We start from the raw sequence: 14,531 nt of genomic DNA, 5'->3' as shown, positions 1-14,531 counted from the left end.
CTAGTTCAGTTCGGGATGCACCAACAAACAAGGATGACTCTCACTGATGTTTTTATTTGATGGGCGTCAGTGCTGGTGACAGTGGCATGCACGACACCTCGGCGCCGGGGTCGAAGGCCGAGTGAGTCTGACGGCGAGGGACTGAGAGTCACCGTCCCTTCTCTGAGCCAGCACCAGGAGGGAGCTTCCTCTGAAGCCGGGAAGGTCTCCCACTGCCAGCGGGACGTACCAGACACACGTCGCCATGGAAACGCAGCGAGCGACAGCTCAGGCCACCCGTCACGGCGTCGATGAATTTCATGGACTTTGATGTGATCAATGGACCAACGATAAACGACAGGCAGAAGCACTTGAGAGCGAACAAAGGCGTGAATATATTAGGAGCCAAAGACAAAAACAAACGTAGAAAGTGTTAAATAAGTGGCGGGGCGGGGCTTCAGGATGTGGACGACTTCAGGTAGGCGATCAGGTCCTGGCGCTCGCCCTTCTTCTTGATGCCGGCGAAGATCATCTTCGTCCCGGGAATGTACTTCTTGGGGTTCTCCAGGTACTCCATGAGCGTGTCCTCCCCCCAGACGATGCCTGCGAACACACAGGCGTGTCAGGGTCAGCCAGCCACGCCTCCCTCTGGCTGGGCCCGGTGTTGGTGCACCCACCTTTGCTCTTGTTGGCGTCGGTGTAGGAGAAGCCTGGCGCCTGGCCGGTCTTGCGCCCGAACAGGCCCCACAGGTTGGGCCCCACCTTGTGCTTGCCGCCCTCCTCCACGGTGTGGCACTGGGCGCACTTCTGCACGAACACCTTCTTGCCCTTGTCCACGTCGCCCATCGTCACCTGCGGGCAGGAGGCTCGGGGTTAAAGGTCAGTGGCTAAGACGCTTAACCCTCGCAGCTGCACCGCGGCAGCTTTAACGGCAGCCCGCGGTGATTAACGCCTTCATCACAGCATGGGCTCCAACACAACGCCTTTCCACGTCCCAACTGCAGCGGTGACGGAGGCGCTCCAGTTGGACACTCTTTCCCGACCGACGCGGCTCCGTGGAACCAGAATTGGACCTCAAGCCTGACGCTTCCGCGGATGCGCGGACCCGCTGCAGTCATGACGGTTCTGGACGCTGCAGTGAGCGGGTCTCACGGCGGGTTACTACATGATGGTAGCACGGTCCCACACGGTCTCCAGGGCCCGAGACGACCTTCACATGAGCAGGGACCCCCGAGACAACATGGCGGAGGCAGAGCCGCGGTCCTGCCGGTGCCAGGGCTCGGTCAGGGAGGGGGGGGAGGGGGGCGGCTGCATGTCCGGACGCGATGACCCTCCGGCCCAATGTCGCGTCAGAACCGAGCCCCGCGGCACCGAGTCCTCTGGGTCTAGCGCGGAATACAGAGCGAGTGTCAGTCGGAGACGTGAGCGCGACACTGCGGGGAACTGAACGACCGCTACGGAAAGAGAGTAACCGCGCTATTCTCCATCCAGCTGGCGCCCGCTCGCTCGCGCGCGCGGCCGCAGGGAAATACGCCCGTGAAGGGACGCGCCGGCGGCGGCTGGGACGCGCCGCTTCAGCTCACCTTGGCTTGGAATCTTCCGAGACGCAGCGTCTGAGCAGCGAGAGCCTCCGAGCAGCGAACACTGAGCGTCGCACGAGAAGGTCACGGTGGTATAGCGGCACCGGCTTCTGACGTCACCGCGCAGTCACATGACCGGCGAGCCCTCGCCGCGCGTCAAATATAGACCGAGCCGAGTCTCGGGCCTTGGCTTCCGAGGACGTCAAGACTCGTCAGCCAAGTCGTAACAAGGACAGTAGACACACGTCGCGTGGACACGACAAGAGACACGAGCACGCGGACGCGGTCCACATGAGGGCGACACAGAGCCGATGGAGAGGAGGCGGCTGAGCAGCTCCTGCCTTCCACAGCTGCTCGGAACCAGAGGCCCGCGCGTCGTCAGACCGGATATGACGCGGGAGGAAGTTGCTGTGGTTATTATCGTCTCATTAGCCGTTTATTACTGCTGAGCTGCTATAGTTGCGGAGCGTTTGTTATCAGACCGATAAGTGAAGGTGTGAAGTCTTCCTTGAGTGAGACACTCCTGATCATGAGCTCACACACACACACACACACACACGCGGAGAGAGAGGAGTCACAGAGGAAGCCCCGCTCGGCCTACAAGGTCAGAGTTCCGTCCGCTGGACTTCATCACTGCAGGAGTCACACCAACCAAACCAGAGGAAAGGGTCGCGGCGCACCTGCTGCCTGTCAATAGAACTGTCCCACACCGAGGCTGGCCACTCACATGACAGGCAGCTCGGGGGGTGGGGTAGGCTGCACCACAGCGCTCGCCCTGACACGCCACTCGGACCTCTGCATTGTTTTATTCACCTTTATTGCAGCGTCTCTCGTCGTAAAACATGCACTTTGGCACGAGACGGCGCTCTGAGCCCAAAGCTTCAGCGCTGGACGACGACGGCGCAGTGTCAAACTCCTGATGGATGAAGGTTGAGGGCGCGGCTCGACGGGCTGGTGTTTGGAGGTCAGACAGACGAGTGTGAGAACACTGATGTCTCATCTGCGACACGTGCACTCCACCCACCGCCGTTCATGAGGCCAGTTATGAATGCTTGCCATGATGACGTCTGAAGGTGCTCAGTGAGAGCGACTCACCTTTGGGCAGGACTGTTCCGGGACCATAAAGACACGCCCCCGTGGTGAGCGCAGAGGAAACATGTTGTCATGTCACATGACGAGCTCAGAGTCAAGGCTGGCAGGCTTCTCTCTTCTCTAACATGCTGCGAGTGTGGAGCTGCGCTGCTTCTGCCAGAGACCAGGCGAGCTCCTGGTCTCCTCCGTGTGCCAAGCAACCTCCAACATGGCCGACATGATCGCCACCTGATGGTGCACCTCACACGTCTAACACTTTCCTTGTTCAAGAAAAGTCTTGAAGCGATACACGGTCAGTCACATGAAGACATGAAAGCATCATCAACAGGAAGGATGGAGGTGCGAGGCTGACCCGCTGCCGTGACCTCACCAATGTGAAGCTGACCTTTCTTTATTCCATGGGAAACTTCATCACTCTGCGGTGTTCGGTGGTGTGGGCCGCGTCCCCGAAAGTGGCCGGCAGAGGGCGGTAAGTAGACGAACGGCAGAGACGCTCGCGGTGTGACGTCACCACAACAGACGAAGAAGACGTGGAGGCGGAAGAAGAAGCCAGAACAAAGCAGCAACATGGACGACTACTCCGCGCAAAAGCCGGTGCCCGAAAACCTGGACGACCCTCCCAACAGCCGCCTGTTTGTGGTGACCAGCCGCTCCGTGACGGAGGACGAGCTCCGGTCCAGCTTCGCGGTGTTCGGGGACATCCAGGGCGTGTGGGTGGTCAAAGACAAGCAGACCAAGGAGTCCAAGGGGATCTCCTACGTCAAGTTCGCGCGCTCCTCGCAGGCCTGTCTGGCCATGGAGGAGATGCACGGCAAGGTGGTGTCGGAGGGAACCAAGCCCATCAAGGTGAGAAACGCTCCGCGCCGCTCCGGCTGAGGGCCGTAACCCCAGCAGCAGCAGCAGCAGCTGGAGACGGATGACGGCCTCGGTCCAGTGTGTCCGGACTGGACCGAAGGAAGCCCACATCCACAGCACTTCCTCAAGTTGGTCTGTCTGTCTGTCTGTCTGTCTGTCTGTGTGTGTGTCTCCAGGTTTTCATCGCTCAGTCTCGCTCCTCCACCAAGCACAGAGACGTGGAGGACGAAGATCTGACCAGGATCTTCGTCACCATCCCGAAGACCTTCACAGAGGAGGATCTGAAGGACACCTTCAAGGTAAATGCTGCACGTGTTACTACACAGTGGTAATGATGAGAGCCACCACGAAGAATCCAAGATGGAGGATGATCGGAGTCATCCATGGCGGCAGCACGCGTCTCGCCACGTGTTGTGGTGTGGGTGGCTCTGGATGTTTATGGAGGTGACTAACCTGACAGCACCAGTCCCCTGAACTGCCTGATTCAAAGCTGAAGTTGAGAATGGCGCCGGTGAAGGTGCGACACGGCCGCGAACGGGTTTGGCCCACAATCGCCCAGTCAAAAAAAGACCTTTCGGCAGGTCACTGACTTGGGCTCATGGATTGGACCAGGCTGGTCCAGGCCGGGTGTCGGAGCAGCGCCCCCTGGTGACGCGTGTCTCTGCTGCAGGAGTACGGCGACATCGAGTACTGCGTGATCATCAAGAACAAGGCCACGGGCGAGAGCAAGGGCCTGGGCTACGTCCGCTACTACAAGCCGTCGCAGGCGGCCATCGCCATCGAGAACTGCGACAAGAGTGAGGTCCTCACAAGCACACGCCGCGCCCGGCCGCCTTGCTCACCGTGCCGTGTGGTTCAGCCTACAGAGCCATCCTGGCTGAGCCTCGCACCAAGTCTCAGGCCAGCGAGGACTACAGCGCCGGCCAGTCCAGGGCCGACTACATGGCCAGCAGCTGCGACTCCATGAACCAGTACAGCTACCAGATGGGTACGAGTTCTCTCCCTCTCTCTCTGTCTCTCTCTCCCCCTCTGTCTCTCTCTCCCTCTCTCATCCCTCTCTCTCTCCCTCTCTCTCTCTCCTCTCTCTCCCTCTCTCGCTCCCTCTCCCCTCTGTCTCTCTCTCCCTCCTCTCCTCCCCTCCTCTCCTCTTCTCCATCACTTCTCTCCTGTTCCTCTCCTCCTCCTCTCCTCTCCCCTCTCTCTCCCCTCTCCTCCCTCCTCCTCTCCTCCTCCCCTCCTCTCCCCTCCTCTCCTCTCCTCTCCTCTCCTCTCCTCTCCTCTCCCTCCTCCTCTCCTCTCTCCTTCTCTCCTCCTCCTCCTCTCCTCTCTTCTCCTCCTCCTCTCCTCTCTTCTCCTCTCCTCCTCCTCTCCCCTCTCCTTCTCTCCCCTCTCCCTCCTCTCCTCTCTTCTCCTCTCCTCCTCCCCTCCTCTCCTCTCCTCTCCCTCCTCCTCTCCTCTCTCCTTCTCTCCTCCTCCTCCTCTCCTCTCTTCTCCTCTCCTCCTCCTCCTCTCCTCTCTTCTCCTCTCCTCCTCCTCTCTTCTCCTCTCCTCCTCCTCCTCTCCTCTCTTCTCCTCTCCTCCTCCTCTCCTCCTCCTCTCCTCTCTTCTCCTCTCCTCCTCCTCTCTTCTCCTCTCCTCCTCCTCTCCTCTCTTCTCCTCTCCTCCTCCTCTCCCCTCTCCTTCTCTCCTCCTCCTCCTCCTCTCCTCTCTTCTCCTCCTCTCCTCTCTTCTCCTCTCCTCCTCCCCCTCTCCCCCCCAGACTCCTCCCCTAGCCCAGATTGACGGTGTGTGTTTGTGGACGGCAGCCGACCCAGGCAGCTACCAGATGATGGACTATCGTTCGGACTTCACGCGCTGTGTGATGGTGACCACCAGGGCGGCGCTGACCCAGGAGCAGGTCTTTGCTCTCTTCGACCTGATTCCCGGCATGGAGTACTGCGAGCTGCAGAGAGACGCCTATGGCATGAGCAAAGGTGAGCGGCGGGCGGGGCGCGAGACGTGGCGGAGCTGACCGTGGCGGCGTGTCTTCCAGGTCACGCGCTGATCCGCTACAGCAACCTGGGCTCGGCGCTCTACGCCAAGGAGAAGCTCAACGGCTTCGAGTATCCGCCGGGGAACAGGCTGGTGGTGAACTTTGTGGACGACGGCGAGGATCGGAGCGGGTGAGGGCTGCGGCGGGTCACGTGACCGGAGGAGGCGTGGCGCTCACTCTCCCGCGTGTGTGTGTGTGTGTGTGTGCGCGCGGCCAGGTCTGTCAGCCGGATGGCGATGCAGTTCGTGGCGTCGCAGATGATGTCATCAGTGTGGGCCGGCTCCAACAGCCAGGCCATGAACACGCAGGTAACCTCTGAGCCCCGAGCCCCGAGCCCCGAGCCGCTGACTCAGCCGGCCTCTGCCGCAGGCCTACGCCGCTCCGGCCGTGTCGCGGATCCAGACCGACGTCAGCCTCCCTCCGCCCAAGAAAATGGCGGCCGCCGACGGCAAGTCGAAGGAGCGGCTCTTTGTGGTGTTCAGCCCCTCCCCCCTGCCTCAGGACGTGCTGGAGGACGTCTTCTGGTAATGCTCTGCGAGCCAGTGACCTGGCGACCTGGTGACCTCCTGCCTCTTGTCTCCAGCCGCTTCGGTTCCCTGATGGAGGTCCACCTGATCCCAGGGAGGAAGGTGGGCTACATGAAGTACGCCGACAAACAGGTGCGTGCCCCGCCTCGCGCCCCCACCCCGCCGCTTCTGACGGCCCGCTGTGTCTCAGTGTGCGGACGAGGCCATGGCGGCGCTCAACGGCCGCGTGGTCAACGGCGTGAAGATGAAGGTGATGCTGGCCGATCCTCCCCGAGAAGAGTCCTACAAGCGGCCGCGGACCTACTGAGGACGGCGCGGTGAGTTGCTGCTCTCTCTTCTCTCCTGAGGTGACCTCGCCAGAGACGCCACCTCTGAGCCGCGCGAGACAACGTTCAGGACCTCCTGAACCAGGTGTGCTCCTGCTGCGCGCTCTCACGGCCACGTGCTGCTCACCAGCCTGGCTCGTTTACTGACCTCTGCTGGTCATAGCAACTGGTGCTCTCCACCCTGGACTGAAGCAGCTGCGTCTCCAACCCTTCACCGCAGCAGCAGCAGCGGGACGGTGTCGTGTGTGTCGTGTCCCGGTGTCCGTCGCTCCTGTCCTGTGTGCCTGTGTGTGTGTGTGCGCGTGCATGCGCGTGTGTGTGTCCTCCAGCGGCCAGTAACTCTGCAGCTTCTTATCCTCCAGGTGACTGTTGTCACGACACTGACACGCGAACTGACCGACCGACCGACCAACCAACCGACAGCAAGACCTCCTCCCGACTCCCGACCCGACCTTTGACCCCTGACTGCGGTCAGTGACCCAGAGTAGGGCCAGTCTCCGCTGCTGTACTTTGATGGCGTCGTGTTAGGCCCCGCCTCCTTCCTGCTTCTCTGTTGCCCTGCTTGAGTTGATTTAGCGGAGACTCTGATTTGGTCCTGAAGTGAAGACACAACCTGCTGCTGCATGTGGATTTGTTGACAAACAACACGTGACTTCCAGCTCTTTGGTGCATGTTTTGTTCCAATAAAAGTTCAACTGTCGCCAACCTTGTTCCCTGGGTTTCATTTCCTGTGGCTGACGTCACCTGCGCACGACAGACGGAACCGTCCAGTTCAGCGCAACAGTGAACCGAACCATGACCAAAGTGCGACCACCGATTGGCTCCAGTTGGTCCTCTGTTTGGAGAGGAAACTCACGCCGGCGCAGAAGCAACCTGGTGAACTTCCTGCCTGACGGATCCGGTTGCATCCATTCATCCCTGAAGCCGCCATGTTTCGCTGACTGTGCTCCTGGACCTGGAGAGTCCCAGCACAACTGGCCACAGCGCCTGCCGCGGGGATGTGTGTGTTCCGTGGCCGTGAGCTGAAACTGAAGCGCAGCAGGACGCGTGGTTCCGCAGACACAAACTTGATGACCAACATCGTATTTTGTGTAAATAAATGTGAGGCGTGTGGTTGAAAGTGCCGTCATCAATCCTTATGAAAACATTAAAAAAGCGATCGTATGTCACGTCATCATCCCGCGGCAGGTGGGAGACATTTGGTCAGGGGACAGGTTTGGGACATATATATACATATAAATAAATCTTTTTTGACAAAAATATTTATATAATATTTGTTCATATAATTTTTCGATTAAAAAATATATATTTCTTTTTCCTCGATTTTTTTCCATACAATTTTGCATTTTTTTAAAAATGTGTATATTTTTCTTAAAATATATATAAAAATACATTTTTTAAAAAGGAAAAAATAGATATCTATACACACACATACAGATGTATATTTTTTTTCTTCTAAGAAAAAAAATTAAAGAAAGGTACATATATTTATAAAATTAAAAATATATTTTAATAAATTCATATATATAAAAATATATATTTTTTTATATGCACATTATATATATATATATATTTTTTTTTTTTTAAATTTTATTTTAATCACGTAATGTTTTTATTTTTTTTCTGTGTGTGTTTGGCCCTAATCCTCCATTGTAGCATTGTAGCTCTACAAGCCATCCAGTGGAATTATTCAACAATATGGACATCGAGGGGATTATTGAGCGCGTGGAGACGAGCGCCGTTGAATGGATACCTACACACATATATACACATATATACATGCAGTATGTTTTGGGGGACTTTTTTTTCCAAGAAAAAAAAAAAATATATATATAAAAACACATTTTCTATAGATATTAAAATATATGTATATTATTTTCTTTGTCTTTATCCATTTTTTTTGTTTTACATTTTTTAATCGTCTGTTGAGCAGAAGGAAGCCCATCTAAGAAGCGACCACATGGCTCGACTCTCTTCAGTCTGACCCACTGTGCAGGAACAGGTGCAGTTTATTGCAGCCAATGACAGGGCTCAGCAGGAACAAGTGTCCAGACACCTGACCGGTTGGCCCCTCAGGCCCCTGGACGCTCAGCAACACTCACAAGGATGAGCAGCAACATTTTATTTACAATTTCCTGTCGACACGATTGGGTCGCTCCGCCGTGGCACTGATCAAGTCGGCGACACCAGAGACAGGAAGTGACGTCACGGAAGGGTCAGTCTCTGGAATTTAAAATCAAGTGGCTCAGTCCTCCAGCGCCAGGTCGTTCAGCTCCTCGTCCAGCTCCTCCAGGTCTTCGCCCGTGAACAGGTTCTCGTCCACCGGCACGTCCTGCTCCTCCAGCCCCGCCCCGTCGCCGCCCTCCGCTCCCGACAGGCCGTTGGCCTCGGCGCCGCCGCACGCTCCGTTCAGCAGCTCCAGCTCTGCGGGAGGAAGTGACATCGTGAGTCCGTCTCAGCTGGACCACACGTGACGCGCCCGGTGACGCACCTGCCGTCTTGCTCCTGGAGGAGAAGCGGTCGGTGGCGGCCACCGTGATCCCCGACTCGTCCACTTCTTGAGGGACGAAGCGAGACAGGTCGATGTCCTGCACCTCCGTGGTGTCCACCTGCAGAGAGGCGGAGTCAGAGTCTGGCGGGGCGCAGGAGTGCGAGGACCTCACCTCCTTCTCCGTGTCGTCGTCGTCGTCCTCCTCCTCATTGGTGGTGGTGAAGCCCGTGTCAGCCGCCTCGTCGTCGTCGTCGTCCACCAGCTCCGGGCGGAACTCGAAGACCTCGCGGCCGCTGACCTGAGGCGCAGACGCGGCTGTGAGAAGCTTGCACACGCTCGCTCGCTCGCTCGCACACACACTCACCACCAGGGACTTCCCGGCCTTGAAGTCGGCCTTCTTCTTCTCCAGCTCCTCCCGAGCCTTGTTCACCTGCAGGCGGAGTCACGTCAGCGGGTCAGACCTGGAGCGTGTGTGGTAGGCGCAGCGCTCTCACCTTCTCCTGCCGTTTCCTCTTCTTCCAGGCCAGGAAGGTCTCCAGAGTGATGCGGGTCACGTTGGCCCCCAGGGCCGAGCGCTGAGGGACAGAAGAGTCAGGCTCCAGCCGTCACCGTCCCGGGACCCGTCCCACCGGCAGCACCAACCTCGTTCTCGATCAGCTCCTCCAGCGAGATCTCCTCCTCCTTCTCCTCCTTCTTCTTGTCCTTCTTCAGCACGAAGCCTGGGGGCAGCGCGTGGCGGTACATGCAGACGTCGCCCCCTGCTGGACAGACCCAGAACCAGCCGTACTTGTTGTTCTCGATGGCCTCCAGGAAGTACTTGCAGACCTTCAGTGGAGGAAGAGGAGGATGAGGAGGACGAGCCGGCGGAGCAGGTCTGAGCCGCTGGAACTCACGATCTGTGTTTTGGCCTTCTTCTTCTCCGCCTCGCCATGTTTCTTGTTGACCACCTCCTCCAGCTTCTTCTCGTCCCAGTTCTCCATGGTGTCTGCAGGAGAAGACGCAGGTGTGTTGAGAGTGTCCCACTCCAGCCAGTCACCACCAGCTCGGTCTCATGGAGGAGGGAGGAGCCCAGGCTTTAAGTGTGAGCTGGAGACGCTGCCCTCAGAGTCATGGACCCCACATGGCCTGCAGACGAGGCCATGTGGGGTCCGGTTCCTGGCGCCCCCTCAGACGTGAACCAGGGAGGCTCCCATCAGGGCCGGTCCGTGCCCATCACACGGACTGACCACGAATTGGAGCGCTTCTGCGTTCATGACGGGAAAAATGAAGCACCGAGTCGTTTTAGTTCAGACACCTTTTCACATTCCTCTTGTGGGAGGGAAAAATCTCTTCTGTCAGAAGGACGACTGAAGAGCGTGGCGTTCCAGGTGAGACGTGGCAGTTGGGTGGCGGGGCCCCAGACTGAGCAGCAGCAGCTGTCCTCGGCCCCGATGAGCGTTTCCACTGCAGACGTGGCAGCAGCTTCAGACTCGGGTGGCTGACCCGACACACAACAGCACTTGACTGACTTGACATGAGCGACTGAAAGAAGCTCCACAGCAGCCGTGCTGCTGCTGAGTGAGCAGCAGGGAGGGAGGGAGGGAGGGAGGAGCGGGCGCGTCCCACCCATCATCAGAGCGACGTCACACCTGATCGGCAGTGACAGCTAGTGACGGGGCGATACCGGCCCATCGTGATCATGAGCCTCCCCAATATGAGCTAATGACTGAGCTCGGCCACGGCTGGAACAGAAAGTGGCGTTTCACAGCTGTTGTCATGTTCCTAGACTCACCCTTCTCCAGCTCCTCGTCCCGCTCGTCCACGTACAGACTCCTCTTCTCACACTTCCTCTCCATGGACAGGTCGTGGCTGAACTTGCACTTGTCTCCCTTGGTGCACTGGCCCTGCTTGAAGAAGGCGCACAGCACCGACTTGGGGTCGACACCTGGGGACCCACAGAAGCACGAGGCCTTGACAAGGCTGCCGCTGGCTCCCGGACCCCACGGCGCCTCTCACCTTTGCTGACTTTCTGAGCAGCCACGACAGGCTTGAAGAGCTCGTTCAGCTCATCCAGCTCCTTCTTCTTGTCTGCTTTCTTCCCAGTCTTCTCGGCCTCAGCCTGAGCCATCTGTGCAGCAGACAGTTGTGGAGCAGTTTAACGCAGTGCAGAGCTGGCGCGCGTGTGCTGGTGGGCGGGCTCTCACCTGCCTGGCACTCTGTTGGCCATATTTCACCTGCTGAGTCACGTTCTTGATGAACTTCTGCTGTTTGGCCCCTTTTTTGTTCTTCAGGCCAAAGGTCTTGTCCTGGTGGGAGAGGAAACACACGAGGACTCAGATGACACCCGACCTGAGTCGTGCAACCGTCGGGTCCCGACCCAGAGAGCGCTCTCCTCTCAGGTTGGTCCGGACCCACTTCAGCTGGAGCTCATTGGATTAGAGACAAGCTAATCTGAAGGCAGCCACCTTTGACATGTCACGCCATCGCTTCACGCCGCCCCGGAATAAAACCCACAAGTCATCAGACAATGCTGACAGAGGCTGAAAAAGTGAAGCCTGGACCAGTGGTCGCAGCGCATGACGTCATTACGGAGCAGGTTCTCAACATGAAGGACCTCTGCCATAACAGCACATCAGCCGGGCCTGGAACAGAGCCGGGTCCAGACCCACGACAGACACTTGCACAGCTGCCAACCGAGACTTACCACACACACAGCGCAGCTCGCCCGCCCGCCTGACAGACAGACAGACAGCAGCGGGCCGCAACAGTAATAAACGCGCCGTCCGTCTTCAAGGCTTCACAGACGAGCCCCACTGATTTCCTTCCTAAAACAAGCGGCCAGTTGAGTTCCAACCACGGCGGCAGGCCTCGCTGCGACTCCGCCGCCGTAGCGCCATCACGAGAAGCTCCGTGACTTCACCGAGGGACAAGAGTCCACCAGCCGCGGCACGGCGGCAGCTGGGCCGCTGCCTGGAGCCGTGAGTGAGGAGCAGCGTCGCACACGAGCGCAGCACCGACATGCTAACTCGTGCTACCCCGGTTACCTCAATTATCTTCTCCTTCTTCTTCTCCTGAGTCTTTTTGTTCCCCGCAGGCGGGGCGGCTTTCTTCGGAGGCATGTTGTCTCAAGCCGCGGCGCCTCAGAAGCCGTGTGGGTGCGTGAGTTGTCGTGACTCCGGGTGCTCTCAGCTGAACTGTCCGAGCCACATTAGCCTGCTGCAGCAGCTAGCGCGGCGGCCTCGTCTTCCTCTGTGGTGGCGGCGAACACCGCCCCCTGCTGTCCACTGGCGCCTGCTCCCTCCAGACCACTCCGGTCCTGGGACGCTGCACCGCCGAATAACGGTTGCTTTTCTCGACGGATCAAAGCAGCGGGGACTTTGGTCTCGGAAAGGCACACTTTCATAGATTCCTGCAAGTCAGACATTGTATTAAATCGAAGGTGCCGAGTTTCCCCACATCATCAGATGACAATATGGTTGATGTTATTTTGATCATCCCTGTTCCCAAGAAGGCCAGGATCACAGGACTGAATGACTACAGACCGGTGGCACTGACGTCTGTGCTCATGAAGTCCTTTGAGCGCCTGCTTCTCTCTCACCTGAAGTCCATCACTGCTTCTCACCTGGACTCAGTGCAGTTTGCCTACAGAGCCAACAGATCTGTGGACCATGCAGTGAACCAGGCCCTTCATTTCGTTCTGGAGCATCTGGACTGCCCAGGAACCTATGCCAGGATCCTGTTTGTGGACTTCAGCTCTGCCTTTAATACAATTCTTCCAGCTCTGCTTGAAGACAAGCTTCGCCAGCTGGACGTGCCTGACTCCCTCTGCAGATGGATGACAGACTTCCTGACCAGCCGGAGTCAGCGTGTGTGGCTGGGGACGACTGTCTCCGACACTTGGACCCTCAACATTGGGTCTCCTCAGGGCTGTGTTCTCTCTCCATGGCTCTTCTCCCTGTACACTAACTGCTGCACCTCCAGCCACCAGTCCGTGAAGCTGATCAAGTTTGCGGACGACACCACCATCATCGGGCTCATCTCAGATGGAGATGAGTCGGCCTACAAGAGGGAGGTGGAGCGGCTGGTGTCCTGGTGCAGCAACAACAACCTGGAGCTCAACGCTCAGAAGACAGTGGAGATGGTCATAGACTTCAGGAGAGTAACAGCTCCTCCGTCCCCTCTCATGTTCGCTGGTTTATCCATTCCTATTGTAGACTCCTTCTGCTTCCTGGGAACCACCATCACTGAGGACCAACCATCAGGTCCCTCATCAGGAAGGCCCAGCAGAGAATGTTCTTTCTGAGGCAGCTACGAAAACTATGACTGCCGACGAAGTTACTGGTGGAGTTCTACACGGCCATCATCCAGTCCATCCTCACCTCCTCTATCACCGTCTGGTACAACAGCGCCACCTCCAGGGACAAGAGCCGACTGCAGCGCATCGTACGTTCTGCTGAGAAGGTGATGGGTTGCAGCCTGCCACCTCTTCAGGACCTGTATGCCTCTAGGACCCAGAGACGTGCAGGTGGGATCAGAGCCGACCCTTCTCACCCTGGACATGGACTGTTTGTTCCTCTTCCCTCTGGCAGGAGGCTACGGTCCATCCAGACCACAACCTCCCGTCACAGGAACAGCTTCTTCCCCTCGGCCGTCAGACTGTTAAATTCATGAACAGCCTTGTTGTAATGTTATTCTATTGATTTGATTTTATTTGTTTTTTTTGTTGCACTTTATTCCAAGGCACTTTCCTAGTCAGTGGGCTCCCCACTGACCATGGCAATAAATTTGATTCTGATTCTGATTCTGATTCTGATTCTGAATTTACACCCATCCAGAAAGCACCTGATATCAATGATAATTACACTCAACTGACGTTGGTAAAGGAGGGAAGGGATGTGCTTTTGATGTTGTTTATTTTTGTTGTTACACTTGACTTATATATATATGTGTGTGTGTGTGTGTTTTTATTTACTTGAATGCATGTATGTTTTCTAAAATCAATAAAAAATATTTGAAACAAAAAAAAGGAGCGGTGGTGACGTCGTACAGAGGTGAAACGTCTTCTTGGCCGCGCTGCCACTCCAGCGGCGTGTCTTGTTCTCTTGACTCGGTGCTTGAGAGAAGCCCAAACATGACAGTGACCCGGGCCAAAGACACACGGCGCCGCCTCTCACAGACAGGAGAGAATGGAAGGCGTCCTGACAAGGACAAACCTTCAGCGGCTCGGCTGACGGCGGGCATCTGCTCCCTGTCAGGCCGCGGCGGTGACGAGGACGGGCGGGGAGCAGCACCTGCTGAGCTAACTGCCTCTTCACGAGGAGGACAATCACCCTGGGGGGAGGAAAAGTGCTGTTGTTGTGTCTGCGTAGCTCAGAGAAGCTCCACCTGCTGGGATCTCATCTGTCTGCTGCTGAGGCCTGCTGTGTTCATGTGGCTGCGCTTCACACTGAGATGATAGTCGGACAGTGGAACCCCGAGAAAGGTCACCCACAACCTGACTAGAGTCACATTTCCAGAGTCAGTTCTGTTTCAGGGTGCTGTGTTTGGCTGGCTGGGCAGGAGAAATGCTGAGTTACCTCATGTAACTTGTAACTCTATGAATACGTGCGACGCCCTCAGGAGTGAAGTGCCGTGCCGTGCCGCTGGTGCCGCTGGTGCCGCTGGTGCGTG

At 57.1% G+C, this 14,531-nt stretch overlaps 3 protein-coding genes across 4 annotated transcripts; 1 reads left to right on the top strand and 2 right to left on the bottom strand.

The window, feature by feature from the left end:
• Positions 1 to 346: 346 nt before the first annotated feature.
• Positions 347 to 1,927, bottom strand: LOC128764536 (cytochrome c). Its single transcript, XM_053874326.1, has 3 exons — positions 1,563 to 1,927; positions 657 to 831; positions 347 to 582 (listed from the first exon to the last, which is right to left on the bottom strand). The coding sequence occupies exons 2-3, from the start codon at positions 823 to 825 to the stop codon at positions 437 to 439; spliced, it is 315 nt and encodes a 104-aa protein (XP_053730301.1). The 5' UTR covers positions 826 to 831; positions 1,563 to 1,927; the 3' UTR covers positions 347 to 436.
• A 1,251-nt stretch (positions 1,928 to 3,178) lies between these two features.
• On the top strand, positions 3,179 to 7,081 carry rbm45 (RNA binding motif protein 45). 2 transcript variants are annotated; one of them, XM_053874323.1, is made up of 11 exons: positions 3,179 to 3,497; positions 3,683 to 3,805; positions 4,177 to 4,303; positions 4,366 to 4,494; positions 5,312 to 5,479; positions 5,539 to 5,668; positions 5,756 to 5,846; positions 5,908 to 6,062; positions 6,122 to 6,197; positions 6,256 to 6,382; positions 6,754 to 7,081. In XM_053874323.1, the coding sequence occupies exons 1-10, from the start codon at positions 3,219 to 3,221 to the stop codon at positions 6,370 to 6,372; spliced, it is 1,395 nt and encodes a 464-aa protein (XP_053730298.1). In that variant the 5' UTR covers positions 3,179 to 3,218; the 3' UTR covers positions 6,373 to 6,382; positions 6,754 to 7,081. The 2 variants fall into 2 exon arrangements, with proteins under 2 accessions (XP_053730298.1, XP_053730297.1); XM_053874322.1 differs by having other exon boundaries at positions 6,256 to 7,081.
• A 1,417-nt stretch (positions 7,082 to 8,498) lies between these two features.
• zc3h15 (zinc finger CCCH-type containing 15) lies at positions 8,499 to 12,168 on the bottom strand. The gene is made up of 11 exons (XM_053874324.1): positions 11,906 to 12,168; positions 11,066 to 11,167; positions 10,878 to 10,989; positions 10,654 to 10,806; positions 9,776 to 9,867; positions 9,525 to 9,707; positions 9,377 to 9,457; positions 9,247 to 9,312; positions 9,055 to 9,180; positions 8,883 to 9,000; positions 8,499 to 8,815 (listed from the first exon to the last, which is right to left on the bottom strand). Exons 1-11 carry the CDS (start codon positions 11,978 to 11,980, stop codon positions 8,637 to 8,639), a joined length of 1,287 nt encoding a protein of 428 aa, XP_053730299.1. The 5' UTR covers positions 11,981 to 12,168; the 3' UTR covers positions 8,499 to 8,636.
• Positions 12,169 to 14,531: the final 2,363 nt, after the last annotated feature.

The sequence above is a fragment of the Synchiropus splendidus genome, chromosome 9, assembly GCF_027744825.2.
Source record: "Synchiropus splendidus isolate RoL2022-P1 chromosome 9, RoL_Sspl_1.0, whole genome shotgun sequence".
NCBI lineage: Eukaryota > Metazoa > Chordata > Actinopteri > Syngnathiformes > Callionymidae > Synchiropus > Synchiropus splendidus.
This window is presented reverse-complemented; position numbering and strand designations above follow the sequence as displayed.

What these genes read in the sequence shown, in the direction of transcription:
- LOC128764536 (XM_053874326.1), bottom strand. Translation starts at nt 825, where the DNA reads ATGGGCGACGTGGACAAGGGCAAGAAGGTGTTCGTGCAGAAGTGCGCC. An exon ending in CGACGCCAACAAGAGCAAAG is followed by an intron (nt 583 to 656) that starts GTGGGTGCACCA and finishes GTGTGTTCGCAG; the next exon opens with GCATCGTCTGGGGGGAGGAC.
- rbm45 (XM_053874323.1), top strand. Translation starts at nt 3,219, where the DNA reads ATGGACGACTACTCCGCGCAAAAGCCGGTGCCCGAAAACCTGGACGAC. An exon ending in GACGGCGAGGATCGGAGCGG is followed by an intron (nt 5,669 to 5,755) that starts GTGAGGGCTGCG and finishes GCGCGCGGCCAG; the next exon opens with GTCTGTCAGCCGGATGGCGA. An exon ending in GTGCTGGAGGACGTCTTCTG is followed by an intron (nt 6,063 to 6,121) that starts GTAATGCTCTGC and finishes TCTTGTCTCCAG; the next exon opens with CCGCTTCGGTTCCCTGATGG.
- zc3h15 (XM_053874324.1), bottom strand. Translation starts at nt 11,980, where the DNA reads ATGCCTCCGAAGAAAGCCGCCCCGCCTGCGGGGAACAAAAAGACTCAG. An exon ending in GCCAACAGAGTGCCAGGCAG is followed by an intron (nt 10,990 to 11,065) that starts GTGAGAGCCCGC and finishes TCTGCTGCACAG; the next exon opens with ATGGCTCAGGCTGAGGCCGA. An exon ending in AGAAGGCCAAAACACAGATC is followed by an intron (nt 9,708 to 9,775) that starts GTGAGTTCCAGC and finishes CCTCCACTGAAG; the next exon opens with GTCTGCAAGTACTTCCTGGA.